Source organism: Protopterus annectens, chromosome 6.part0, assembly GCF_019279795.1.
Source record: "Protopterus annectens isolate FY-2018-M chromosome 6.part0, PAN1.0, whole genome shotgun sequence".
Classification (NCBI taxonomy): domain Eukaryota; kingdom Metazoa; phylum Chordata; order Ceratodontiformes; family Protopteridae; genus Protopterus; species Protopterus annectens.
Genome location: NC_056737.1, coordinates 472,122,718 through 472,150,196, shown reverse-complemented (window position 1 = coordinate 472,150,196; position 27,479 = coordinate 472,122,718). Strand labels below are relative to the sequence as shown.

At 39.3% G+C, this 27,479-nt stretch overlaps 1 protein-coding gene across 1 annotated transcript in view; it reads left to right on the top strand.

Annotated features, from left to right (window-relative positions):
- The window catches only part of INO80 (INO80 complex ATPase subunit), a 2,478,170-nt gene that overhangs the window by 1,854,667 nt on the left and 596,024 nt on the right, over nucleotides 1–27,479 (top strand). Inside the window, exon 27 of the mRNA XM_044074204.1 lies at nucleotides 1,794–1,934. Coding sequence (XP_043930139.1) covers nucleotides 1,794–1,934 — 141 coding nt within the window. The remainder of the gene's footprint in view (nucleotides 1–1,793; nucleotides 1,935–27,479) is intronic.

Genomic DNA, 27,479 nt, shown 5'->3' with positions numbered 1-27,479 from the left:
CCATCCTTCATGCCCAAGGTGTTATCCAGTGTGGCTCTTAATCAGTCCATTCATTTGCCACCCTTCTTTCCCAATCCACAGAATAAAGGGGAATGGATACTGCATTCCTTAGATGTGCACAGATAACTTAAATTCTACTTGGACAGGATGAAACCTCAAAGGAAATCTGAACAACTGCTGGTGGCATTTGCTGCAGGGGCAGAGGGGAAGGCTTTTTCAAAGCAAACCATTTCTAAATGGATAAGCCATTGCATTCATTTCTGCTATAAGCACCATGGAAAACCTATCCCCCAGGGGATCAGACCTCACTCCACCAGGGCTGCATCTAGCTCTAGAGCCTTTCTCAGAGGCGTCCCTACCAGGGACATCCTAGAAGCTGCTACCTGGAGTTCTGTACATACTTTCACCAAGCATTATCATTTGCCAATTTTCTCTAAATCCAGAGCTGGCTTTGCCACTGCAGTCTTGCAGGGCCTTATAGCTGGCCCTAATGCTGTCTAAATTCCTCCTCCCAACCATAGCTTTGGGAATCTACCCAAATGTAATGACTGCAACAGTAAAACACGAAGAACATAGTACAGTTTTGTACACTTACCATAAATGTAGATGTTCAAGTGTATTCAGTGTTGCAGTCCTGGTTACCCTCCCTCCAGCCCCCTAACTTCTTTTAACTATACCTCTGCTTTTTTTTACTATGCTTAAAAGTCTTTTTCGTGTATTTACTTTTTTGTTGGAGGTATATCTTTGTACTTTAATATTTAATCGCTTCCCATTAGGGGGCACCTGACATCTGGGGCAAGAAACACTGATGTAATGGCGTCGGCTGCATGTTTTATACCCCTGACAACCTGACGTCATGGAAGAAGAGACAGCAACTGACGTAGGACCCAAGACTTTGTTAATCAGGCCGACTGAGGGCTACCTGCAAGCAGATAACCCAAATGTAATGACTACAACAGTGAATACATTCAAACATCTACATTTATGGTAAGTGTACACAGCTGTACTTTCTTGACCCAGAGACTCCACTTACTCTGGAATAGACTGCCCATACATGTCAAGCAGAGCGCCTCCTAGGCCCTCTTCAAAAGGAACCTTGATGATTGGATGGGAGATAGGAAATTCACCCCGGGGATCATGTCAGTCGCCCTGCTAGACAGGGATCCAGGGAGGTAAATATTGTGGAAGAAATATCCAGGGAATTGTTATGGCTAGGCTTGTATAGACCCTAGGACGGATAGCCTAGTACCAACCTATGAACCTGTAAGAAGAATATTTCAGTAAAACTCAGAATGATGCATTGAGAAACTCCAGAGTCATTGAAGGGCAGGAAATGAAAACTTTAACTCATGCACTTTTTATATGTGGCACTGTCAAATTAATGGGTTGGAGAAGAACTTTCACATGGGAAAAATGAAAACAACTTCACATCTGTATGTTGCTGCCATTTAAGAACTTGAAATGACAGTTGCTTCTTGCCTGGAAACCATACATTCTGTTGGTGATGTCCTTGAAGATGCTAATTTATAGTATGCAGTTTTTACTTTCTGTCAGTGTTGTATTTTCTTTGAATTCGTCAAGTACAAATGCATTTAAGAAATACGGTTACAACCATGACACTTTATTTATATAAACATAAAATAGATGGTTTATTATTTCCCAAACTGTGGTTTAAGGCAGCCCGCTGATGAAGTTTATATAACTGGCTTTATTTTTTCCGATCCTCTTTCTTTTCTGTATCTGGTGTATGTTTCTGTTTTGTATACTTAAGGGTTTTGGTATGTTTTTTTCAGAACCTGGTGTTCTCCAGCTACTTTTGGGCAGTTAGTGGCCATGCAGATCATGTTATTCGACGAAGGAAATTGTCATTCGTATCAGTGAGGCGGTGCCAAGTGACAGAAATACCAAACTTCCTCTTCATCTCTATACCACAGGTAGGGAAAACCATATTTTACTGAAAAAGGTGTTCTGATTCAGCAGACTGAAATAGGTTGTAGCTGACAATATTTTACAATTAAAATGTCTTTTGTGAAAGTGGCAGTATTGGTCTCAAACTTGTGCAGTATATAATCTGCACACACCAAATTATGACTATAAGTTCCTACAGTAGTGAGTCTTAATACTGATTGATTTCAACAAGTTATATATTTTAAAGATAATTTTTCTGTATGTTTTTATAAGTTTGTTGAATTGAACCTTATTTACTATTTTACAGGTGCCACTTTTATAAGTTTTGTATTGGGTAATCTTTTAAATTAGTGAAGTTTGAGGCTATGCCTAATACGACGCCTCAGAATGATTGACAAGTAACTTAATAATTTTTTATAGCTTAGTGCTGTTTTTTTATATTTAGGTTTTCTTTTATTTCACTGCTGTAGTCCTTGAATGTATTAGGTTTAGTTAATTGAGATGTTCAGGTGAACTTATAAAGTAAGACTGTGTCTGCTGTCTGTAGTTGACATTGATTCCTATTATACAATATTTTCACACTGATGTGATTGGAGTGATTCTGCTTTTGTCAGGTTAAACAGGTATGCAGTCTCAGAATTTGTCATCATTTTGATGTCTTTTTAGCATCAAGTTTATGAACTAGATAACGTGTAAAAGGTTAGGGAGGGACAACATGCTTGTGAAATGTTTAGGATTGTAGTGTGTGGACAGTAGACATTTAGCAAGGGAATATGGATGAAGCCTTAATCTTCAGTTTGGTCAGCATTATCAAAAGAACATCATTGACTGTAGAGTGATGTCAGTGGAATTGGAATAATTTATGTATGGATATATTGAAGAACGTAGTTAACTCCTGAACACTGCATTTTTAACTCCTGAACAGTGCATTTTTGAAATGCTTTTCATAAGGAAGAAATATTTGCTGGCTAAGCATGCACATGTCATATACATGGAATCTGGATCTTGTCTTTGGTTTTACATACTGTTGCCTCTATTTATGACCTTGACAGTGTACACAGTGTTTTAAGCAGGAAAAGCAGATACTGCTTCAAAAGTTAAAGGAGATATTTCTACTGATCCTGCTGTTTACTGAGAAATGGAGACAGGTCAATATGCATTTTCAAGTGTATATGTGCTTGTTGGGTTGTTGTTGGAGATGCTTATTTACATAAGGGTGGTTGCATGGGGATCCAGTGTACACGTGTTAAGTATTTTGGAAATGTGTTCAGATATGTGGCTTTGCTCTTTGTAGATCTTTGTCTAGCTTTTCTGTGTGTTTTATGAAATGATGTACATTGTTCTAGTTTTTCTGCTTCCCTTAAGATTTGATGTATAACTTGACATGGAATGGTGAAGCAAGGATGCTAGAAGTGTTTTTTTATTCTGCTGCAACACTAATTCTCCAAGGAACCTCTAGATAAAATCCGGGACATATTTCCAAGTATACCGTAGACATCCAATGAAATTTAAATGGTCTTTATTTCATAGAATTGAGATAAACAGCACCTTAACTGGATGCCTTCTAGGTTGTAAGTGGCAATGAAACTCGAATGGTCTTTATTTCATAGAGATAACAAGCACCTTGACTATGTGTCTTCTAGATTATGAAGTGGCAAAGAAAAAATGAATTCTAAAGCCTCTCTGATGGTGTAGAAGGATGAAGCTCTGACTCCAGCCAGTGTGATAGAGTATCAGGGTGCATAGGCATGTTTCTCCTGGGGGAGTGGACCATGGGTGGTATAAGTGAATTGCTGTTTAAGCTCTGGTGGAGGTCTGTACTTGGAGCAATAACGTTCCTCGATGTATGGAATGGCCAAAGAGGTGGGAGTGCCATTGGGCCCAAGACGGCCATGTCCCCTTACATGACACACTTTTGTTTGCCTAGCCTTATAGTACATCTTCAGCATGTCTGGAGGTAGGGCCCAAGAAAGGGACCTGGCAGGAAAATAACATACATGATTCTGCCATCTTTTAGCTTTGCTCCATGTTTCCATTTCCTGTTTCCAACCAGTTTACTGCTAAGGGACTCACAAACCTAGAGGGTAGTACTGCAGGTACTAAGATAGGACCAAATCAGAAGTGCCAAGCAGCTAATGGTCGGTTGGAGACTTACAGGAATGAAAAGAAAATGAAGAATTCTATAAACATACTTAACATTAACCAGTTAAAAAGTACCACAAGTCTACATTCCTAAAGAAGTAGCATCAGCGAAGGAGTTACACATTTCAGAATCCGACAAAAACAATATAATGTAGTACACCAATATGCGAAACATGAACACTTTAAAAAAAAATAGGTTCTGTAATAAATACTTCATATTTAATTTATTGTTGAGAAAACCTGATTCTGAAATGTATAAACAAAAATTAACTAAGCCTCTTTTTCCATTAGGAAGTGTGACAGCCTGCTTCATCCAGTAGTGGGATGAAGCCATGACTATGACCCATATATCCTGAGAATGACAGCTTGGGTGCCCTTTGGTAGTGGTCAGGCGAAAGAGGAATGATGAGGCACTGGTCTGATGTCCTTTTCTTAAGGGATGGGTAAAGGGGGAGTGTACATGGGGTATTACTGATTTACAAGCCCTGGTGATCATAATGGGGCTGAAATGGGAGCTCTGCTACAGTACGTGGATGGGTTCAGTGGGACAGGTTATCTTGTGTGTTGGGGGGGTATTATCATTGTGGCACCACTGTGTGCCCACCTTTTAAATTCAGTCCATCATGACATATGGAGGGAGGGCTTAAATTATTTCATCTTCTGCAAGCTACAGTATGATGGCTGTTCACCTGGCCTGGTCCCACTCTTGTCACATGACAGCTCACACTCCTTCACACCTACACATGGGGGAACTGTCCACACCCTCGTATATGGGCTTTCCTGGAAGAAGACCCTCCCAGTGTGGGTCACATTGGAACAGGTTGCCATGGATAGAGGACTGAGTGGAGAGGGCAATGAAGGAACTGACAATAAAAGAGGCAGATGAAAGAAAAAAAGTCAGCCTTATAATACATTCAGATACATGTTTTGGACTTAGCTATAAGGATAATGCAATTTTAGTAGACTAAGGTCCTGTGAATGAACCTGCACGTAATACTGAGCTGTAGGACTAGTCACCAAACCATTTTTGTATCTCACAAATGATCTTAAGCTCTTCTTTAATTCCTGTGACCTGTCTCTCCTATGTAACATGTATCACAAGGGTGTTTTAAATCATAAATAATTACTTTGCTTGATTAATGCATTTTTGTGGATTTTATTGGGAAACACTGCCCAACTGAAGTATGTATTGGTATCTCTGTACTGCTATTTAATACAGAATAATAAAAATGAAAATGTACCAAAAAAGATTGCAGGTATTTTATGTCCTCCCCGCGGTCGAGTGAGCTTTCGAAAGACATGCATTGAATGGGCGTGCCTTCGTTGAAGGTTGGGCGTCGGGCTGGCAACTCGACACCATAAAAACCAACTGCCAATCATTAGCGGACCGGAGTTCCACTGTGGCGACCCCTAACTGGGAAAAGCCGAAAGACAAACAACAACAACTGTAAATTGTCTCAGTAAAATGACTTTGGTCAGAAGGGAAGGCAGCACAAGCTAGACTGATGATGCAGTTTATACCAAGAAGGTTTGTTTTTTACTCTATTGTACCTCTTGTAGGCCACACAGCTTTTATGAAATTAATGCAGTTATGAAAATATAACTAGTAGTAATAACTGCTTTATTTGAAATAGCATTTATTCTCAGAATTTCTTTACATTACCCATCAAGTTTTAATGCAGTTTTTTTACTAAGACCCACTGCTTGTGTCACCCACATTCAACATAACACTGTTACTCCAGTTTTCCATTATTAAAGTAAACATGAAAAATATATCATTCATAACTTTTTGTAATACTCCTTAATAACTTCAGGTCAATATATCCCATACTGACTATTTCACTATACATGCTTAGCAAATCATATCACTTTGTAGATACCACCTTCTTGCATTAGATTTAGGTGCATGTCTCTACCAGAAGTTAGACTTTGAAAACAATAATGAACATAATTGTTTCAGGAGTGTGTGCTAGGAGGTCTCCTGTAAAGATGTGTATAGTCTTACAGTGACATAAACCTACTCCTACTAGCTGTTTTAACTGTTGCATCTTACATGTAACATTAGTACTTCAGAGGACCTTTGTGTTGATAAACTCAAGACCCATCAGCTGTCTAAACTCTTTCATATTTAAAGCTATGTATGATGGACAAAGTTTGCTCTTGATATAACAATATGTGATTGAAAAAAACACTTAAAATTTGATTTGTTGAGAGTGAGACGTCTTTATTTTATTTTTTGAGTGGCATAGTCCATTGGAGAAGAACCCATTTTTAGTGGAGACCTGAGGAGAGAAGCTCCATGAACGTTCAGTATCATAAAAAGATTAGTGTATATTAGGTATAGCGGTAAATACAGATGGAGTAATATAGTGATGAACATGAGTTATATAAAATTATACAAGCAATTTAAACAGGATTACTTTGGTTGCAATAATACAGTGATAAATAGTAATACAACATCATATGAATATAAACATATACAACAATTTAAATAGGTTACTTTGGACAAGAGCATAAAAGAGCAAGGAAAGGAAAGAGTTGAAGAATTATGATATCAAAAGAAGTTAGGAGAGATGTGAGAAAACCAGAGGGGAAGGGTTTGCTAGTAGCGTGTTTAATCAGGGAAGTTGGTTAAAAGGAGTGGCTGGTTATCCTGATGTAATCCTCCTTGTGAATTTTCTTGGATGCACACTAGTGCTAATAGATCGCCCTTTGAGTTTAAACAGAATAGCGAGTTGTATTCAGTGGTCAGTCTACTATATACAGTGTACACATTTATAGGTAATTCAGGAAACTTGCAAGGTATACATTTATGTATGTGTTATATAAGCTTAACAACCCTGTTTTTGACAAATTCTATGGCAATGTGATGTTTTTTAAAGGATAATTTTCTGTTCAGCAGTGTACTCAAATCCTTAATACTGTCAACAATAAACAGGGTTTGAGTTCCTAAAAGAATGAAGGGGTAAATCCAGTGGTACCGAAATGTATCACTTTAAATTTATTGTGATATAAGGTGAGTCTGTTCTTATTTAACCAGTCAGAAACAACGGATAAATAATGATTTACAAGTACAAATACCTTTCTCATCAGGTATAACTGTACCAGATTTTTATGTCAGGGTATTTTGCTGTCCAGTGCCTTGCTGGTAAAGGAAAGGGGGGGGGGGGGCAGTAGTCCACTTACAGGTACATCTTTGGAGTTTGACATTTGTTTCATTCAAAATAATCTTGACTGAATCCCTTTGAACCAAGTAAGGGTTTACTCGTAAAGAAGATAAGTTGGTAATAATAGTCTTGTGTGGTATGCTGTCCGAAGCCTTGGTTAGGTCCACGTAAGTCAGCGCTTCTCCTAGTCTTGCATATAGAGCTTTGCTGACTTGCTCACAAAAGTCTGCCATGCAAGATAAGTTGTGTCCCTTTGCAAAGCCATGTTCATTGTCACCTAGGAGTGGATAGTACTGATGATCATTTTCAAGAATAGAAAGCAAATATCTTTCAAAATGTTTACCTAAAAGTAGGTGTATTGGTCAGTTGTTTTATTAAGGTTTATCTCAGCACTCTTGTTTGTATGTTAACACAGTCTTTGCCAGCATCCTTGAAAATGACACAATACAATGCTGCAGCACTGAATTATAAAGCAAAGAGACTGGATATTCAGAAAAGTCAAACAAAAGGTGAATAAGCTGTCCTAAAATTTTATCAGGCCAGATATTGCTGTTGATCTTAATCTTTCCTTAGGGAAGAAAAAATGTTCTCAGTAAAAGTTTGGCAAATAGATCTAGCCATGTCAACAAGCGCTACAGACAACTTTGTGATAAATTTGATGGATACTGTTTCTAAGCAGTAGTCACTAAAAGGTTGAGACACTGTATGTGGTTTAATGGTGGCTGTGCCATCTGCTGATGAAGGACCCACTTGAAATTGACTGTTGTGGTAATTCACATACTTAACATTTTTTTGAGCTCTTCAAATTTTGCTTTAGAAAATGGGATAAATATCTTACAGCTCTGTGTAATGAATCTTAGATGACAAGATTTTGTACATCTTATACATTTTAAATGTGTGTTTTTTTTCTTTGATGAGTTTAGTTAGCTTGTTATTCTACCACTGAGTGGTAAGAGTGTTAGAGTGTACATATATTTTTCCGTGTGATGCATTCAATTAACAATTCATTACATATTGTCTGAAATTGTGTCCAGATTTGATCTTTATCCCAGTTAGGAATCTCTTTCCAGTCTTTACTTGGAAAAGCTAATGTTCATCATATTGATCACTGGTGCAGTATCTTTTATTATATGGGTTTCACCCTGCCAAGATATGACAGCCAGATGGCTTCCAAAGCTGTAGGCACCTTCCAAGTGCCCAGACTGTCAAGCAGCTTGAGCTGAGTTGACTAAGAGACAAGTCTGGGAGCAAGCCCTTTCAGAGTTTTACTGCTGCTGAAGAGTACACTCCTCAGACGCTTTCGAGGCTCAACTATCAGCTTGTGTTTTCCTTTGCAGGGCTGTTACGTTCTCTTTGAGGAAAAAACTTCTGTTTTTATAATTTTGTTGATGTTTTATTTCTTTCATTTTCAGAAAATGTATTTTAAAGCTAGGAATGTTGTGCTTTAATGGTCTGTATCAAGACTGAAATGTACTTTTAAATGGTGCTTTCATTTTCTCTGTCCGTTTAAAAGTAGTGTAGAGTCATTGAAAACATTTTTTTCTGTGAAAAAAGTTGTTACAGAAGGATTTTTCAGAACCTACACCAGTTCCACGTGTTCTGTCTGCTTTAGAGGATATGTGTGTTACTTCCTGCAGTTTTCCTGATAGAGTGCCCGCTGCCCCTAAAACACAGATAAGATGTATAAAGCCTCAGTCTTTTAAGTTTTTGCACACTATTCCCAAACCTGAGCCAATAGCTGTGGCTTTAGTTGATCCCACTGCTGTTAAGCACTGAGTTTATTTCCATCCTACTCTTTCTGATAAGGATGGGAAAATTATGAATAGGTATGGGACAAAGTGCAACTTTAATTAGCAGAATTTTGAATTGTCAGGCTCATATGTTAGTTTGTTCTGACAAATTGTGAAAGTATGATGAGTGTTTCCTCTATAGTTTCTTTTTTTTTTTTTTTTGAGTAAAAATCTGCTTTAAATGACTTCATAAATTCATGTAAACAGTCATTTAATAAGAAAGGCAATGTGGTTCCAAAAAGAAGTCTTGAACCTTCCAAAACCAAAGACAGTCCTGCAAGTCTGAATGACCATTCAAGAGACCTTCTGACCCCCACCCACCCTGGCTGCTTTTTTCTTCCAGAAAGTCTGAATCTCCATTTTTCTCTTTGGCAGCAGATTGTTTCAGACAAACGGGTTCAGAAAATCATTCATCAAGGTTACACTTGGCAGTGGGAGTAAATTTCTTCTTTCCAAATGGTCATTCCTCATCCTACAGATCATGTTTTGGTTTCCAAATGTTTTAATCATATGCTGTCCCAAGGAATGATAGAACCAGTTCATCTTTCACAGGTGGGGAACATTTTTTATTCAGTGATGTTCGTAGTGTTAAAGAAAGAAAATGCTTGGAGTCCATTTCTGAATCTTTCTTTCCTAAACCTGTTTATAATAGTACCGAAATTCAAACTGATGATACTTTGTAACCTGTTTCCTCCTCTACCTCCTTCAAGTTTCCTGATAATACTTGACTTAAAAGGTGCTTATCATCATATCTCTATTCATCCAGACATTAGACTTTTTTTTTAAGATTTTGTGTGTCTGGATCTCATTATCAACTTTCTGCCTTATCATTTGGACTATCCACTGCATTGAGATTGTTTTACAAAGTGTTTAGCTCAATTTGTAGCTCATTGTAGGATACAAGGTATCCACATTCTTCTATGTTTAGACAACTTGCTTATTTTTGCAGAGCCTTTTTCAAACTGTCAGGAATCTCGCTCTTGAATGAGAGATCTCTTACTTAAGCTGGGATTCCAAGAGAACATTCAAAAGCCATTTTTGACTCCTCACACAGGATTGTGTTCATGGGATGTCAAGTAGACACCTCATTTCAAAGAGCTTTTCTTCCACAGGAAAAAAATAGATCTTTATTTAGATTTGTTTCTAAGGTTTTTCACTTAGACTTCTATCACTGCGAGGGAATACCTCAGGATTTTGGGTCTCATGGCATCTATGATTCTCATAATGTTCCTGGCAAGATTCAACATGAGAAAGATACAGTGATATCTGAAATCTCTTTGATCCCAGCATCAAAACCGTTTATCTTTTCAAATCCCAGTACTAGGTCTTATCAAAAGAAAAATCTTTACATAGAGATAACATATATCCTTAAATCCAGGCCTCCCCTTCTCTCTCCATGCTTCAGTCGGTCACCACAGACATTCTGACTTTGCTTGGGGAGCAGTTTCAAGAGGAATAAAAGTGCAGGGTGTGTGGGATACCAAGGGCAGATGCAAGCACATACATATCAAGGAGATGCTTGCACTGATCAAGGCACTCAACTCTCTGAACCATCTTTGGTCCCTGGGACCTCTTCAAGTGGTTACAGATAATACCACAGACATGTGGTGTATCAACAAACAAGGGTGAACCAGGTCATTTCCCTTTGCAAACTAGCCATGTTAGCTTGGGGTATAGCCTTACAGCACAATCTTACTCTACAGGCATCTTACATTCTGTCAGAGCAAAATTGTGTGGCAGACAGTCTGTGCAGGAGTAGAGCAGACCCTCACAAATGGAAACTAGATCAGGGGTCTTCCAAGATTTGATCCATCTGCGGAGAGTTCCTTGAGTAGACCTTTTTGCTTCCTCTTGAAACAATCAACTGGCAAAATTCTGCTCCAGAACTCTGTGCAAGGAGGCTGGGAAGACAGATGCAGTTTCTTTTTCTTGGACTTGACTGTTCCTGTATACTTTTTCACCATTTCCACTGATATCCGGGGTATTTATGAAGATTCAGGGGGAATCCCCCAAGGTCATTATGGTGACTCCCTTCTGTCCCAGCCAGCAGTGGTTCTTCCTTCTTTTGGAAATGGGCAAGGGCAGTTACCAAAAGCTTCCTCACAGACTGTGTCTACTCACACAAGAACAAGGATGTTTGATACACCCAGACATCTTTCACCTTCAGTTGACTACCTGGGTGATAGGGTCTTAATTCCTTTTAGGCACCATTTACTGAGGATGTGGAGTAGATACTAAAGGAGGCAAGAAAGCCTGCCACTAGAAAATTGTATATTAGCAAATGGAAAAAAGTTTTCTAGTTGGTGTCAACAATATAACCAGCACTAGTTGTTCCCTGGTTTTACAATATTTGTAGTGAGTTACTATCCTATGACCTTACTTATTCCTCTATCAGGGTTAATCTGTCATCCATTTTAGCATGTCTGCCCATGGAGCCTCCTCTTTCAATGCAGCTTCATGTCAAAATGTCCTTGAAAGGGGTTTTGGATAAGACCCTTCCAAGAAAACCAGTGGCCCCTTCTGGGAATCTTAATGCTTGCTTTGAATGAGTTAATCTGGCTGATTTGAGATTCTTAACTCATTCCCTTCAATGCAGCTCCTTTGAGTGTGTACTTTTAACTCCCAGTGAGTGTGGCTTGAGCCGTAAAAAATGAAGTTGTGACCTTACAGTTCAGACAAATGTTCATGCCTCTGGAATGGTAAGTGTTACTAGAAAACTGTAAATGGCAAACTATTAAGGATAAATTAATCTTTAGCTTTGTGGCATTCATTCAGTGCTTTCAACTGTTTTTTAAAAGCCAGAATAAAGGCAGTGAATATTAATTTTGTAATGTTGTGTAAACAGCTTATGATATCTCAGTAACCATTCAAGCAAGACATATACTGTCAACAGTTATTTTCTTCATACAGCTGTGAGCTTTCATATGAGGCTATGCAGTTCTGTGTTACCTGAATGTTGAGATATTTAGAGAAATCTGAAAATTATTACAATACAAATAAACAGTATACAAATAATATTCACTATCTCTTTAGCTGTGTTAGACAGAGGTGAAATATCAATACAATTGTGTTTGCCATCATGTATGCTTTAAGATGAAATATTCTGATGCCTTGTATGTAGCATGGATGTTCTTCGTGTTTCACTGTTGCAGTTATTACATTTGGGTAATCTGCTGGTAGGTTTCCCTCAGTTGGCCTGAATAACAAAGTCGTGGGTCCTGCGTCAGTTGCTGTCTCCTCTTCCACGACGTCAGGTCGTCAGGGGTATAAAACATGCAAACAATGCCATTTTAATCAGTCTTTCTTGCCGCACGGTGCCCGAAGCAGAAGCAGTTCGCAAGTGCCGGTCGGCTGACTCCTGAAATTTTCATATTCGAGTTTCAGAACTGAAGTCTTCAAACTAAAGCTAAGTACCCCGTTGGGGAAACTTTTTCTTGCTCCTTACCGATGTCAGTAAAAGTTAATAATTGCATTACTTGTGAGAAGCAAATACCTCATAAGGATTTTCATTTGTACTGTATTCCTTGCCTAGGCCCTGAGCACAACGTGCCTTGCTGTCGGTTTTGTGCTAAATTTAACCAACGCACTATTAAGCGTCAGTATATTTTTGCTTCTAAATATTTTGGTTCAAGATTTAGCTACCCTGAAATGTCGTCTGTTAGCAATCCAACTACCGGAGTTCATAAAAAAACGCAAGTAAAAGGACAGAGACAGACCGTCGAGGTCCAAAACCGACGACGAAGCTTCTCCTAAGCCAGTCGCCAGTTCGCCGGTACTCAGTGAGGTGCTTTTGGAGCCCCTGATACCCGCTACTTTTGAGTCGCAGGCTTCTACCGAGACCCGTTCGGAGTCTGGTATGCTGTGAGATTCACAAAGTATTGAACCCACGGATGTCTCTCCCTTGGATGGGTCTGGAGCCGCTAAGCAGGCACCGGCTTCTGAAGGTGTTTTCAGGCCTCAACATTTTTACATTAAACTGATGCCAGCAACAAAAACAAGGTCAAAAACAACTTCTGTGTCTAAAAGAATGATGCATGAGCCACGTGCTCAGGCCCCTATGCCTAAAAAACAGATGATCAAAATGGCTGAGGATTTAATTACCTTGATCAGGGGTTCCCAACCACCCCCTGCTAAGAGGCCTAGGCAAGGCACTGATTATGAATCTTCAGATCAGGTTTCCATTTTCTCTGATTCCTCTTCTGATCAGGAATTTTCTATTCCACCCTATGAGGATTGTGATGCAGAGGAATCCATCCCATCTGCATCTCTTCCTGAGGATTACTCTTTTGGAGAGACTTTGCATACTTTAAGGGAACATTTTCACTGGTAGAGTCAGGACTTCTCTGAATCAAAACAGAGGCTTAGGGATTTCCTTCTTTTTCCTCAGCATAGGCCTTTGGCAATACCACCTGTATTAGACATTGTTGATGATGTGTTCTCGGAGTCAAGCATGGCTCCTGATTCCCTGCCTCTGGATCCTAGTAAGCCAGACAGATATTACAGGGTTCCTGACTCCCACAAATTTATTTTCAAAAATCCTGCTGCTGATCCTGAGACTATGTCTCAGGGTCCCAAGGGTGTTAAGGCTTCTACAGCCAAAAATCCTACCCCTTCTGATAGAGATTCCAGGGCGCTGGATAGATTTGGTAAGCAGGTTTATACGTCTGCAACCTTGGCAGTCAGGGCTTTAAACTGCCAGTTTCATATGTTTAAATATCAACAGCATGTTATGGGGTTACTGAAACAGAAAATGATGTTGATTTCTGATTGTGTGGAAAATAAAGAGTTACAAGATTTATTGCATTCAGCAGAACAGGTTGGAAAGCATACTTTGCAATGTGGTTTTGATTCCTTGGAGGCCTCGTGTAGGGCCGCCGTTACTGGATCTGTGATTAGAAGGCATGCCTGGCTCAAGGAGCAAAATCTGCCTGATCATGTTAAAGCTAAATTGTTGGATGCCTCCTTGCAGCATGATACTCTGTTTGGTAATAAGGCAGAAGAGATTTTAAAGAAAATGGAAGACAAAGCTAAATCTATGCAAACTGTAAAAGATTTCTTGCAAGTGCAGCCACCCAGGTTCAGTAGGCACTGGCCTACTAAAAATTGGTCCTTTCCTGTGTCCAACAGAGCCACTCAGGGCAAACCCTGGTGCTCAAAAGGCTCCAGATATCAATCACAGGGTTCTTACAGGCCAAAGCAATGGGGTGCGTCCACCTCCAAATCTGGAGGAAACAAAGCACAACCCTACAGTAAGCAGTCTCAATGACTTTCCTCTACCATCTCCAAGCACTTATCTTTTGGCAGCCCCCCTTGGAGGGAAAACTAGCACTTCATGCTCAAAATTGACAGTTAATTACCCAGGACAAGTGAGTATTAAACATAGTATCCCAGGGGTACAGATTTCATTTTCATACTTTGCTAATTCCAAACTGATGGCCAGATCTGCCACAGAACGAGTGGGCAGAGGCTCAGAAAAAAAGTCATGTCCCTCATGGATATGGGGGCTATTCAACCGGTACCAGAAAAGGAAAAAGGACAAGGATTTTATTCAAGACTTTTCCTGGTATCCAGAAAAGACAATTCATTGCATCCAATACTGGACTTATCGATTCTGAACACGTTGCTGGACATTCCAAAATTCAAAATGCTGACTTTACAACAGCTACTGCCTATGCTAGGCAAGAATGCTTGGTTAGTAACTCTAGACTTAAAAGAGGCATACCTGCATATCCCAATAAGGGAATCATGCAGAAGATACCTCTGTTTCAAAGCATGTTTTTTGCATTACCAATTCTCTGCACTGCCCTTTGGCTTATCTACTGCGCCCAGGGTCTTTACAAAGTGCCTGGCACCAGTAATTGCATTCTGCAGACAAAGAAACATTCAAATTTATCCTTATCTGAACTATTGTCTCATTCAAGCAGAGGACAAGGACACTCTGCTTCATCATCTGACATTTGTAAAAAGGCTTCTAGCATGCCTAGAATACACCATAAACGAAAAGAAATCACAACTGGTACCCTCTCAAATAATTACATTCCTGGGTGCAAGCTTGAATACAACTGCCCAAATGGCTTACCTCACGCCAGACAAACAAAGACAATTGACAACATATTTCAAACAGATGGCAACAAAAACCCAGTTATCTGCAAGACAAATTCTGCAGGCTTTCGGGTTCATGGCATCCTGCATTCTACTAATTCCATATGCGAGACTGCATATGAGGAAACTTCAATGGTACCTAAAAAGTTTATGGAGTCAACATTGTCACAGCCTGGAAACAATGATTCCTCTCATTCTCTGCCTACAACAGGAGTTTCTTTGGTGGGCAGAGACATGTCACCAAAACAAGGGACTGTCATTCACTCTACCCCCTGCCACCCAAACCCTAACTACATACGCATCAGACTATGCTTGAGGGGCCCACCTGGCAGGGAGATGCATTCAAAGCAAATGGAGCCCAAACCAACTGCATTTGCATATCAACCAGAAAGAAATGCTAGCTGTTCAGAATGCTCTGACAGCCTTCAAGGACTTACTTCATCCAAGACAATTACTGATAAAGACGGACAACACCACAGTTATGTGGTACATAAACAAGCAGGGGGTACACATTCATACCCCCTTTGCAAACTAGCCATGGCCTTGTGGAACACAGCCTTGGCTTACCGAATACATCTTCAAGCTCAATTCCTGCCAGGAGAGCAAAATACTCTGGCAGACGACCCAAGCAGAAATCTTATGGACCCACACGAATGGAAACTGGATCCACAAATCTTCAGCATGTTAACACAGAAATGGGGGAGCCCAGACATGGATCTATTTGCCTCTCCCCAAATCTATCAGTTGGACAAATTCTGCACAAGAACTCATCACAAAAAAGCATGGAAAGTGGATGCTCTATCCTTCAGCTGGAAAAAAATATCAGTCTATGCCTTTCCCCCTCTGCCTCTACTCTCCAAGGTCTTACTAAAAGTCAGACAGGAAAAAACTAAAATGATCCTAATTGCTCCGGACTGGCCTCGCCAGCACTGGTACCCACTTCTAAGGAATATGTCACACCTTCCTCCGTGGTACTTGCCTCAAACACCTCACCTACTGTCTCAACAGAACTATCAAATTCTGCACACTCAGCTCCAAACTCTGTATCTTGCCGCATGGCTAATCAACTAATTATTCAAACTATGTCTCTCAGTAAATCTGTGATGGATGCCTAAGGTGGTATCCAGTGTGGCTCTTAACCAGACCATTCACCTGCCAACATTTTTCCCAAATCCGCAGAACAAGGGGGAGCGGATTCTGCATTCATTGGATGTACACAGACAACTAAGATTCTACTTAAACACGACAAAATTTCTAAGAAAGTCTGAGCAACTACTGGTAGCATTTCTTGCAGGATCAGAGGGGAAGGCTATATCAAAGCAGACTGTTTCTAAATGGATAAGCCACTGCATTTGTTTCTGCTATTTGCACCATGGTAAACCTGTGCCCAAGGGAATCAGACCCCATTCTACCAGGGCTGCCTCTACTTCAGCAGTCTTTCTCAGAGGTGTCCCAACCAAAGACATTCTAGAAGTTGCTACTTGGAGCTCTGTTCATACGTTCACAAAGCATTATCATTTACCTCTCTTCTCTAAATCCAGGGCAGGCTTTGCCACTGCAGTCCTGCAGGGCCTTATAGCTGCTCCTAATGCTGTTTAGTTCCATCCTCCCATCCATAGCTTTGGGATTCTACCCAAATGTAATGACTGCAACAGTGAAACACGAAGAACATAGTACAGTTGTGTACACTTACCATAAATGTAGATGTTCGAGTGTATTCACTGTTGCAGTCCTAGTTACCCACCCGCCATCCCCCATTCTATACTTTTTCTTTCCTTCACTATACTCAAAAGCCTTTGTGGTGTATTTGCTTTTAGTTGAAGGTAAGTTTTATGTTTCTAAGGTGCATTTATGTATTTACAGTTTATTTATATATATATATTTTTGCTTCCCATTTGGGGGGCACCTGACATCTGGGGCAAGAAAAACTGATTAAAATGGCATCGGTTGCATGTTTTATACCCCTGACGACCTGACGTCATGGAAGAGGAGACAGCAACCAATGCAGAACCCAAGACTTTATTATTCCGGCCGACTGAGGGCAACCTCCCAGCAGATTACCCAAATGTAATGACTGCAACAGTGAATACACTTGAACATCTACATTTATGGTAAATGTACACAACTGTACTTTTTGGAATTAGTAATGCAAATATGAACAAGCAATATTTGACACTTACAGGCGTCAGTAGGAGGTAACTGCATAAATGCCTGGAGGAGCACATGGAAAACCATTTTACTTATTTGTTCTGACCTCTGCAAGAAGGGTATCTAAGTTGCAAGCTCTTATGGTGAGTCATTCCTATGTTATTTTCCATAGGGCATGTTTTCCTTGAGAACTAATCCTTCTTTCATGCTTAAAGTGGTATCCAAGTTTACTTTAAGCCAAACTATTCCTCCCCACTTTTTCTTTCCTGAACCTAAAAATGAGGCAGCAAGGATGCTCCATGACTTGGATGTCCACAGACAACTCTGATATTATCTTGAGAGAACGAAGTCTTTCAGATCAGTTGTTCATTTCTTGTGAAGGTAAGAGGGAACAACCTGTGTCAAATCAGACTACTTCCAAATGTTTGATTAAGGCTATTACATTTTGTTATGCTCACCATAGCAAAAGTATTCTAGGCAGGGTCAAGACCCACTCTACCATGCCCTTGGCTTCATCAGTGGCTTTTTGGAAAGGGTTGGATTTTAGAAGTATTCTAGAACCTGCTACTTGGTCCTCTGTACATACTTTTACAAAGTGCTATAAGCTTGGTTCCTTCTCTAGGTCCAGATCAAGCTTTGGTAGTAGCATTCTCCAGGGGCTCCTTGACTCTCTTTCCTTCCACTTCCCAAATATATTTAGCTGTGATAGTCTACTAATGATAACTAAAGCTACTGCTGCTAAGATCAATATGATGAATATAGTACAGTTGTATAAGTTGAACTTAGCACAACAGTAGATGTTCAGATGATCATTGCTGCAGTAGCTCTTCCCTTCCTCCACCCTTCTTGTTTTTTTGGTGTGTTTTTTTATGCCAGGGTGTGGACATTTATTTTTTTGTTTCTCCTAGCATTTGTACTTTCAGGACTTGTACACCCTCTGTATGCTGGCAGGAAAGCTCTGAGGGGCTTCACGCCCAAACGTTTCTTTTAGTCAGCTCAGCTCAAGCTGCTTGACAGTTTGGGCATATGTAAGGTGCCCTGAAGCTTTGTAGACTTGGCTGGCTGTTATATCCTTGGCAGGATATAACCCATATAGCCAAGGCTAATGCAGCAGTGATTATTCGAGCATCAACTGTTAAGGTAAGTTAAATTTAACACACCTGTACTTTCTGGCTCTAGGCAAATTCAGTTTATTTAGATTACAGACCTCAGTTGTTCTAATTATACTACCATGATTAAAATATAGTAAAATTAAAAGCTGAGGAGTCTGAGCTGCCAAGTAGCGGAAGTGATATACGTTTAACTATAATGCAAGGAGTATTAATGAGCTATAGGATGAGAGTATTTTTTTTCTTGTTGGTAACTGAACCAGTTGAGAGGAAATTTTGTGGTCAAAAAGATCAAGAAATTCAGTTTCCATATTTGTTTTACAACTGCCTAGCATCCTATTTATGTTGTAGTTAAAATCAACTATAACTATAATAGGCCCATTTATAAACTGAAATGTGAGAGAATTCGTTAACTTGGCTTGTTGATCTACATTTTATCTGGAGATTCTGTAGCAGGCAGTGACTTTAAATCCTTGCCCTTTGGTTACATTGGCAATTTCATTAGCCAAAATTTCGAGAGAGTCAAAGAAAATACATTTGGCCCTGAGCTCTGAATTTATAAAGGCTATTGCATCTCCAGCAGTGCCAGTAAGCAAGATTCAATTATTGTGCATCTTGGAAGGTTCATTCCACATTTTGCCAGGCTTTATTGATTACAACAATTTAAAATGAATTAAAGAAAGGTATGGAAACTCACAAGGCTTCATACATTGACATGGCACAGTCAAGGAGAAACTTAATTTTTGTTTCTTGGGGCATGTCACACATAGGCCTGAAAAGCATTTGTAACTTCAAATGTGAAATCCTGTTTATAGATTTATATTTTCTGTGCTTTTTTATTTATTTATTTTGCTTAGGAAAGTCTGACTTCATTATATTTTGGCAAATGTGAGCAGGTTTTGCTCGGAAAAAGAATGGAGTGTTAAAGATGCTTGTCTTTATATCTGGCTGGTGCCAAAGAAACTGGAGTCAATTATTCAAGTCTCAGTCAGACCAGCTATCCCCTAGGGTGCTTAACTTGTAAGAAAACTCATATAAAAGAACAGTGCCATAAGAAATTTGGGGAAGAACAGACCTGTAAGAAAGGTGCTGCTTCCATGGCATCAGACAGGTCCAAGGATGCTGTAACCTTTGTGTTTTTTTTTTTAAATGTTCATCTCTACATCTGTTTTGCCCACTAGCCTGTGCATGCCTCTTCCAGATGCATAGAAGTCAGCAGTTTCCAACACATCATCTTTGGCAGATGTACTTGATATAGATGTCACATAGTGGCTCCATTTGGTAAAAGTGATTGGTTCTTTCGGCTTTTAGTTTGCACAGTAAGGGATAGACTGGTAGGTTGTAGTCATTTCTTCATGATGGCTATTGCAACCAAAATAGAAATGCTGTGCTATTCCCCTTTTCCGGAAGTTTAGCCATGCATACACCTAACTTGTCACAGCTCTTGTATGCCACAACACCTCAGTGGATTTGCTATGTGAAGCTTTAAGAAACTTATCTTGCTAGCTTTTTGCTGTGTGACAGACCCCTCGTCTTCAGGTGTCCTCCTAAAAGTCAGACCTCCTTTACTCTGATGATCACAGTCTTTTCTGACTGTTAACCAGCTTTAGTAGTGTAGACAGTTAAAACCCTGCCTATGGCTGAGGTGACTTGAATTTCATTAGCAGGTTGGGTGTCTGACAGAACTGGCAGTGGGAGAAGGGCTTGAATAGGAACCCCCCCTTCTCTCAGGGAGAATGTGTGGGGTTATGCACATTTAGGGGCATACACCCACAGCATGTCTCCCCCGGTAAAGGCTAGAAAAACCTACCTGTTGTGTTTACCAGTAAGTAGACAGGGATTGCCATGCTGGCTTATGTCCTTAGCTGAAGTGAGAGGCAGACTAGTGCTAATATCCATTGCGCATCCTACTTATGGAATGCGAACTGAGGGACCTAAAAGGTAAAAAGAATCCCTGATGGCTGGCTTGGTGACTGTTCTCACAATCGCACCCCCATCCCAATCCACAAGATGTAGAAGTGTTCATTTGAAGACAGAGAACCTGGTGGTAAGCAATTGGAAAGTAGGAAAACTTGACATACAATTGGATACATCTTAGATGACAAAGAAATTATGTTGTCATATACTCCTCTTAAGTGCACCTCATCTGCAGAAATTCCCAGTCTCATGAAGAAACAGTTCAGACGGGAGTCCAGGGGATATTCATTACAAAATAGAGGGAGCTGGATATGCAGGGCCAGGATGAGCCAAAGCCCATTGCGGTATCCACAGTTTTCAAGACCTTTGAAGACGCCTTCATAGTGGCATCCTTGGAAATGAACTCACAATACGTGACTCTCAAGAAGCCCGACAGATATTACATAGACCAGCAGACCTCCTAGAACCTGAATATAAATCTTATAGTGAACCCTCCTCTATTTCTAATGATACAACTAGTATCTTCAAGTCAGCCACAACATCTTCTCAAATAACAGAAAAAGTACAATGCTAGCTAGATATGGCAAACAAAAAAAAGTTTAGATGTTGACCAACCTTGCCTATAGGGCTACGAGGTGCCAGACCCACCCTGCAAAACATGGAGGTGAGATCTTGGATTGAGTAGAAGCATTAGCTATAGAAATCAAGCATGATATCCTGAGGGTTCATTTTTCCAGGTTTGCCAATATGGCACAGAAGGTGGGCAAACGTGTTATAAAATGTGCTTGTGATCCTATAGATAGAATATCTAAGACAGTAGGCCCAGGATCTGTCATCAGAAGGCATGCTTGGTTGAGAATTCATCTCCTGTTAGAGGATGTCAAAAGACAGCTATTCAGTGCACTCCTAGATTGGAACCTCTTTTTTGGTCCTTCCACACAGGAAATGTTCAAAAAAGTGGGAAGAAATGGGATAGTGACTACTAAATTTGTTTTCAATGTGTCTATTCCCAGGCACAATAGAAGTTGTATGTCCAAATAGTACTATAGTAATACTTCTACAGATGTCAGACCAGAGATCAGCAGACCAGGAAGAAGAGTGCCTTTGAAAAACAGAAGTGATAGGTCAAGAAAAAGGGCAAGTCCAGGAATCTTTGTGGTATTAGCTCCACAGGACTGTCTAAATATTCATGTCAGTACAGGGAATATCATACACCTGGAGAATGTTGTTAAAATTGCTTTGGATATTTGTGTCTTGGACATCATCCCCTCTGGTTGCAAAATAGAATTGATGATCCCTCCCCCTTTTGTGGGGATGCTTTTCATACCAGTGGATCAGGTGATGTTTGTCATACCTGTCCTACCACCACTTAGCTCAAGGAGGTTCCCAGAAGAGAATGGACTGTGACAGCCTATTCTATATCTTTCAAAACTGAGCTTAATTTTAAGTATACCAAAGCTCAGAAAACTATCCTGCATGCCAGTTCTTCTTTTGTAATGTTATTTACCACTACACTGTTTTCTGAATAGCATGTTATGCATTTTATAATTACATAATTATTCCAAGTTATATTTTTTTAGATAAGGGTGTGGGTCTTTAAGTCATTAAAACATAAAGTTACTCTAAACCTGGTTCTACTAGTTAGCAGTGTTTTGAAAATCCTTTTATTAATGTGTCTTACACCATCTACTACAGGGTAGGTAGTGGTAATTTAAGAGAGACATTTTTCTCTCCTTAATAGTGACAGTGTAATTTTGAATTTAATTTTACTTCATGAGGATCAGTATATTGTCCTGGAATGTGAATGGGTTTACACATCCCTCTAAGAGGAGTAAATATTTAATTACATTAAACAGTTAAACGTAGATTTGCATTAATACAGAAGCCTCACTTGATCGGTGAGGATCATTTATGTTTAGAGAGAAAATCGTCTAAAATGGGTGGGATTACATATTATCTTGAGGGCAGATAGGGGTGGGGTAGTTATTTTAGCTAAGAAGACACTGCCAGTAAGTCTTCTTCAGGCTGTATACATTGAGTTATGGTAGATTTGCTTTGGTTAAAGGAGGATAGCTGGTTATCTATTTACTGTAGTATGCATATACAGTCTCCCAGGCACCTCACAACAGGACTTATCTGATACATTGAAAGATAGGATAGTGAATCAAGAAGGGTTGGTCTTGCAGGCAGGGGAATGGAAAATAGTAACAGAACATCAAGAAGTTGACTGTTGCCCAAGGATTCTTTTTGCCCGTGCTATTGGTAGGTTTTTGCAAAAAGGTTTATGTCACTAACGGGGATTTTAGATTTGTTTAAGTGGTTTAAGCCAGCTTAATTGGGATATACCTGTTCACCATCTAAATTTAAAACATTATCTAGAATGTATAGAATTTTAGTTTCTAAGGAGCATGCTTACGTGCTCAGAAGCTTCAAAACTCTTCCTCTGTCTATTTCTGATCATGCTTTTTTGCTAACATTTGTCATACCCAAGGTCTTAACTAAAATGTTCTGGAGGACCACCTTGATTTTATATATAAAACAGGATTTTGGTTCTGACTTGCAAAATATATTGTTAAAGTTATGGACTCAACTCAGTTTTATCCTTTTAAGTGGGAAACAATTAAAACATACATATGCAGTAGGTTCACAGGGAAAAGGAAGTTTGTATGAAGGAGTAGGTTCATCAAACATTACAGAAATTGCGTTCCAACCTTCTCTTGCCTCAAACCAAGGTGTGGCTAGTGGAAAACTGGAAACTTTAAATTAGTTTCTGGTTGTGAAAAAAAGAGACTGACAGCTTTCTGCCCTGTAAGCTGGAGTATATGAAGACGGTCCATGGATTTCATGCTTGCTAATTTGAGATGCTTAATTTTAAAAGTAAGACCGCAAATAGTGGATAGAAATGGTACCAAAATTATCTACCCAACTACCAATGAAAAAGCCTCTCGTGACTCTGTTTGTTGAAAGGGATTATGAACATTTATACCTGTAGCATAAAACATTATCTAGATGGATTAAATTTACCTGCCCTAGATGAAGACTGAAAAGACCGTCTTAGTCATCCTTTTGGGGTGGAGTAGGTCGCACTAGTATTTACCCCTATGCCTAAAGGTATGTCCCCAGGACTGGATGGTATTCCTGTGGAGGTATATCACTGGGAAGAGGGTTTGATTGAACAGCACTTTGTAGCTCTGGCTAAGTTGGTATTTGAAAATAAGATCCCAGCTTCTTAGAAGCCAACTACATTGGAGGCACTGCCTGAACCAAATAAAAACCTCTTGCATGTCAGTTATTACTGCCTCTTTGCTATTTTAAAACATGATTATAAACTGTTTACTTTCTTTTAAGCTAACAGATTAGCTTCCCTTCTTCCAAATTTCATGTACCAGGATCAAACTGGTTTCTTTAAGGGGTCATATAACCTTTGATAACTTACCAAAATCATGTTTGATTATAGGTGATGCTATAAGATGTGGCAGTCCTATCCTTTTGGCGTGCCTGGGTGATGAAAAAGGTTTAGATATGTTAAACTGGTTATACCTTTATACTCTGCTGGAGAACATGGGATTTCTTGCTGAATTTGTGTAATTAATCAAATAGAGTTATGTGCGAGTTCATTGATTAGGATTAAAACGGGTCTACATTTATTCTCATAGATTTTTGCTTTACAGAGGTGCACAGTAAGGCTGCACCATTTCCCCTTTGGTTTATATTTGTAACCTTTAGCTGTTAGATGGCTTACATGAATTGTTGGATCCAAGATGCACTTTACAAGGGCTTTCTATTAGTCTTTTTATGTGTGCAGATGACCCCGCTTATACCTGCCCATTGTAGAAGAGGAACTGCCTAAAGTGTTTGTCAAATTTTGGTATGGTGTCTGGATATAAAATGAATTCCTCTGAAATACTTTTGATTCAAATTAATTATTCCCCTTCAGAGGAATTGAGAACAGAGTTGTTGTATTTTTTTTTCCTGAGTCAGAATGGAATTGCCTGTTATGGTATTAAATGTCTAAAATTCTAAAATCTTTACAGGAAACACTAATCATTGCATATAATGATATCATTATAAAAACTCTGAATTATTTTCAAAACTGGAGGGGCTTGAATTTAAAACGCCAACAAAGGATTATGGTAGTTAGGTGGCAATTGATTACTTTGGTCCTGCACATGTCATAGAGATTTCCCTGAAGCTAAAGCAAAAAAGCATATCTTTCATGGGATCATCTGCAGTTGTGTGTGTGTGTGTGGGGGGGGGGGATCTGGGGGGTGCTCCCTTGTAGATTTAGAGTTTTATAGTAAAGCTGTTAAACTCAAACTGCAATTTGGTTTACTGTCTAATAATATCCCTGCAATTTGGAAATGGATCTTTCTTGTTGAAATAGTGATTTTGCTTTCATTTTACAAGAAATTACTATAATATAAAAAACACACTTCTCAAGAAAGGAGCAAGATTCTTTTTCTTGTTCTTTTTCCTCCCCTTTTCATCCCTGCATTCATGTGGACAGCTGTCTCAGTGGCCCACTTCCTTCGCTGGGTGTACTGCCACTCCAGTCTAACCCCTGACTCATACCAACTTTTTTTTACTAAGGCCAGCAAGGAACCTAAAGGCACCCTGGGTGGCATGTTGTGTAGCATCCAGCCAGGGGAGGTTCCTTTTAAGCCTATCCCAAATTGCTCCTTCTCCTTGGCGTATGCCCTGATAAATTCTGTGGGATTGTGCAGTAGGAAGACTACAGTGATGTACTCCATATTTCGACAAGGAGTTGATGTTGCTATGCTGCTTCATCCATCAGTTGTAACACTTCATAGAGGACTTCTCAGACTCCACCTGCTTTGTGCACACATGTACATGTGTCCAGCTTCCCAGGATTGGCATGCCCATCCTCATTGCTGCTTCATCAGTTGCTCCAGCTGCTAATCGATCCTGGGTCAATTGCACTGTATTAAAGGTTTTACCCCTCTTCTCCATCAGAGCGGCGTAAGATTCAAATTCTTGAGGGACTTGGTAGATAACATTTGGGGATTTTAAATAACTAATAGTAAAGCTTGGTAAAAAGCTTAATTCCCATAAAGTTGTGGACAGATAAGGACCTCAATACCCTGGGATTCCACATGACTTAGAGACGTAATCCAGGTTCAGTTCTGTGTGCAGTTATTAACAAGGAGATGCTCCCTCTTCATGGAAACTTGTCAAAGATAAGCTCAGCCTAAGAAAATTAAAAAGTGTGGATGGAGACACTGTTAAAATTTTTATCTCTATATAAACTAAGTTTGGTTACTATGTCTGACTAGCTGCCCTAGGTTATTTGGTGGGTATATAAGAGAGAGAACTTGCTGTTTTCCATTGATATATGATTTTATTAAGCTCCACATCTCAACTTTAAAACAAGTTCATGAATTTTGGGAAAATTATTTAGAAATAAATGTTATTGCTCTGGAAGCTTGAACTAGCATAACTAAATGTCAGCCCTATGCTACTTAGTTGAGGAGATTTAAGGTTTTTCAGTGGCAGTGTTTATTTAAAAATATTTATACCCCAGTTATATTATCTTAGTTCTTCTCTAATACCTCTTCTTTATGCTGGAGATGTGATCAGAATGAAATTGGAATTTAAAGAGACATTTTTGGGACTGTTCCTTGCCCTGTGGTCTGTAAAGGGAGCTGCAAGAAATATGTGATAAACGTGTCTACATTAGAACACCGAACATTCAAAATTTTGAGTGTTCTAATATCGACCCGTTTTCAGCGAATGCTGAAAATATCGAAGAAACAGAAAATTGAATTTTTCCCTAGGGAAAGAATTCGATTGTCCATATCTGTTGCTTTAGTATTTTCAGCACTGTGGTGGAAAGTTACGGGTCGGGTTCAGTTAAGTGTGCGATTGTGTGGACATGAGGGTTAGGGCGTGGGTCAGGTAAGTGTGCGATTATGTGGACATGAGGGTTAGGGCGGGGTAGGTGAGTTAGGGTTAGGGCGCTGGTGAGGTGACTGTGCAATAGTGGTGGACCTTAGGGTTTGGGTTAAGGTAAGTGGATAGTTAGTGCTGTATGTATAGTTTAGTGTAGAGTTAGGTGTAAGTGTTTAGGTGTATGTGTGTGGATTGCTATTTGTTTGGTGTGCTTGTGTTGTGTGTATGTGTTTTGGAATAGCAAATTTTTTACCTAGGAAAAAATTTGCTGTTCTGAATTTTCGATGTTTTAAATTTTCGATTCATAGGGTTCGATATTAGAACACTCGAAATTTTGAATGTTCGGTGTTCGAATAATGACCCGTGATAAACTATGGCCAGATGTGATTAAGCTGGATCTGTAGAGATACCTAAGCATGATTTTAATTTGCTGCAGCTGTTGATGATTCTGGGAAAGAAAATAGTGACTAGATAATTTTTTTCTTTTTAAATACCAGTATTAAATTATCACTTTAGACACTTTAATAGAAAAGAAAACAAACATATTAACATTTTTCATAATTCATATGTTATACATTAAACATTTATTTCTTTTTAACAGTTACTCACTCCAACATTGCATGACTTGCTCAATTCTGCCTTCACTTAAACCTCACTCTTCCTCCAGAACTTTATTCTGCATGTAATCCCACACTTTCCTTTTGTTTCCATGTAATTTGCTCTTTTCCTTTTCTGAAGATCTCACCTTTAGTTTATCTTCTTTACAATAGTCAGTACTTCAGTTATAGTGTATTGAGATTTTGATTTCCATTAACTAGTAATTGTGTTTTGGCAGCCAGTAGCATTAAACATAGTAAGATCTTAATATATCTTGGCAGTTCAGATCTTGTGACCCAACTCGAGAGTCATTTCTTCATTTACAGCCATTTGCTCCCCTGACATTTCTGAAAGAGTACTTTTTAGGACATTTTTAAAATCTACCAACTCATACTCCCAAAAACATGTTCCTAGTTACCTTTCTCTTTTCTATCACACCTCTAGCATCTACTGTCTACCTGAGGAAGCCCTCTCTAAAGTCTGCTTGGGGTATAAAAAACCTATGCAACCACTTCCAAGAAAAAATTCTAAACTTTCTGGACTTTGTTATGTAGGTGGGAGTCATACAGATGTCCTCCCATTGTTCCTTTATAAATTGTATTTCCAGTCTCTCTTCCTAATCTGCTCTAACCACTTCTGATTCACGTTTGTAGTGAGCTTGCAGTATTTTATATGCCCACCTAACTGTA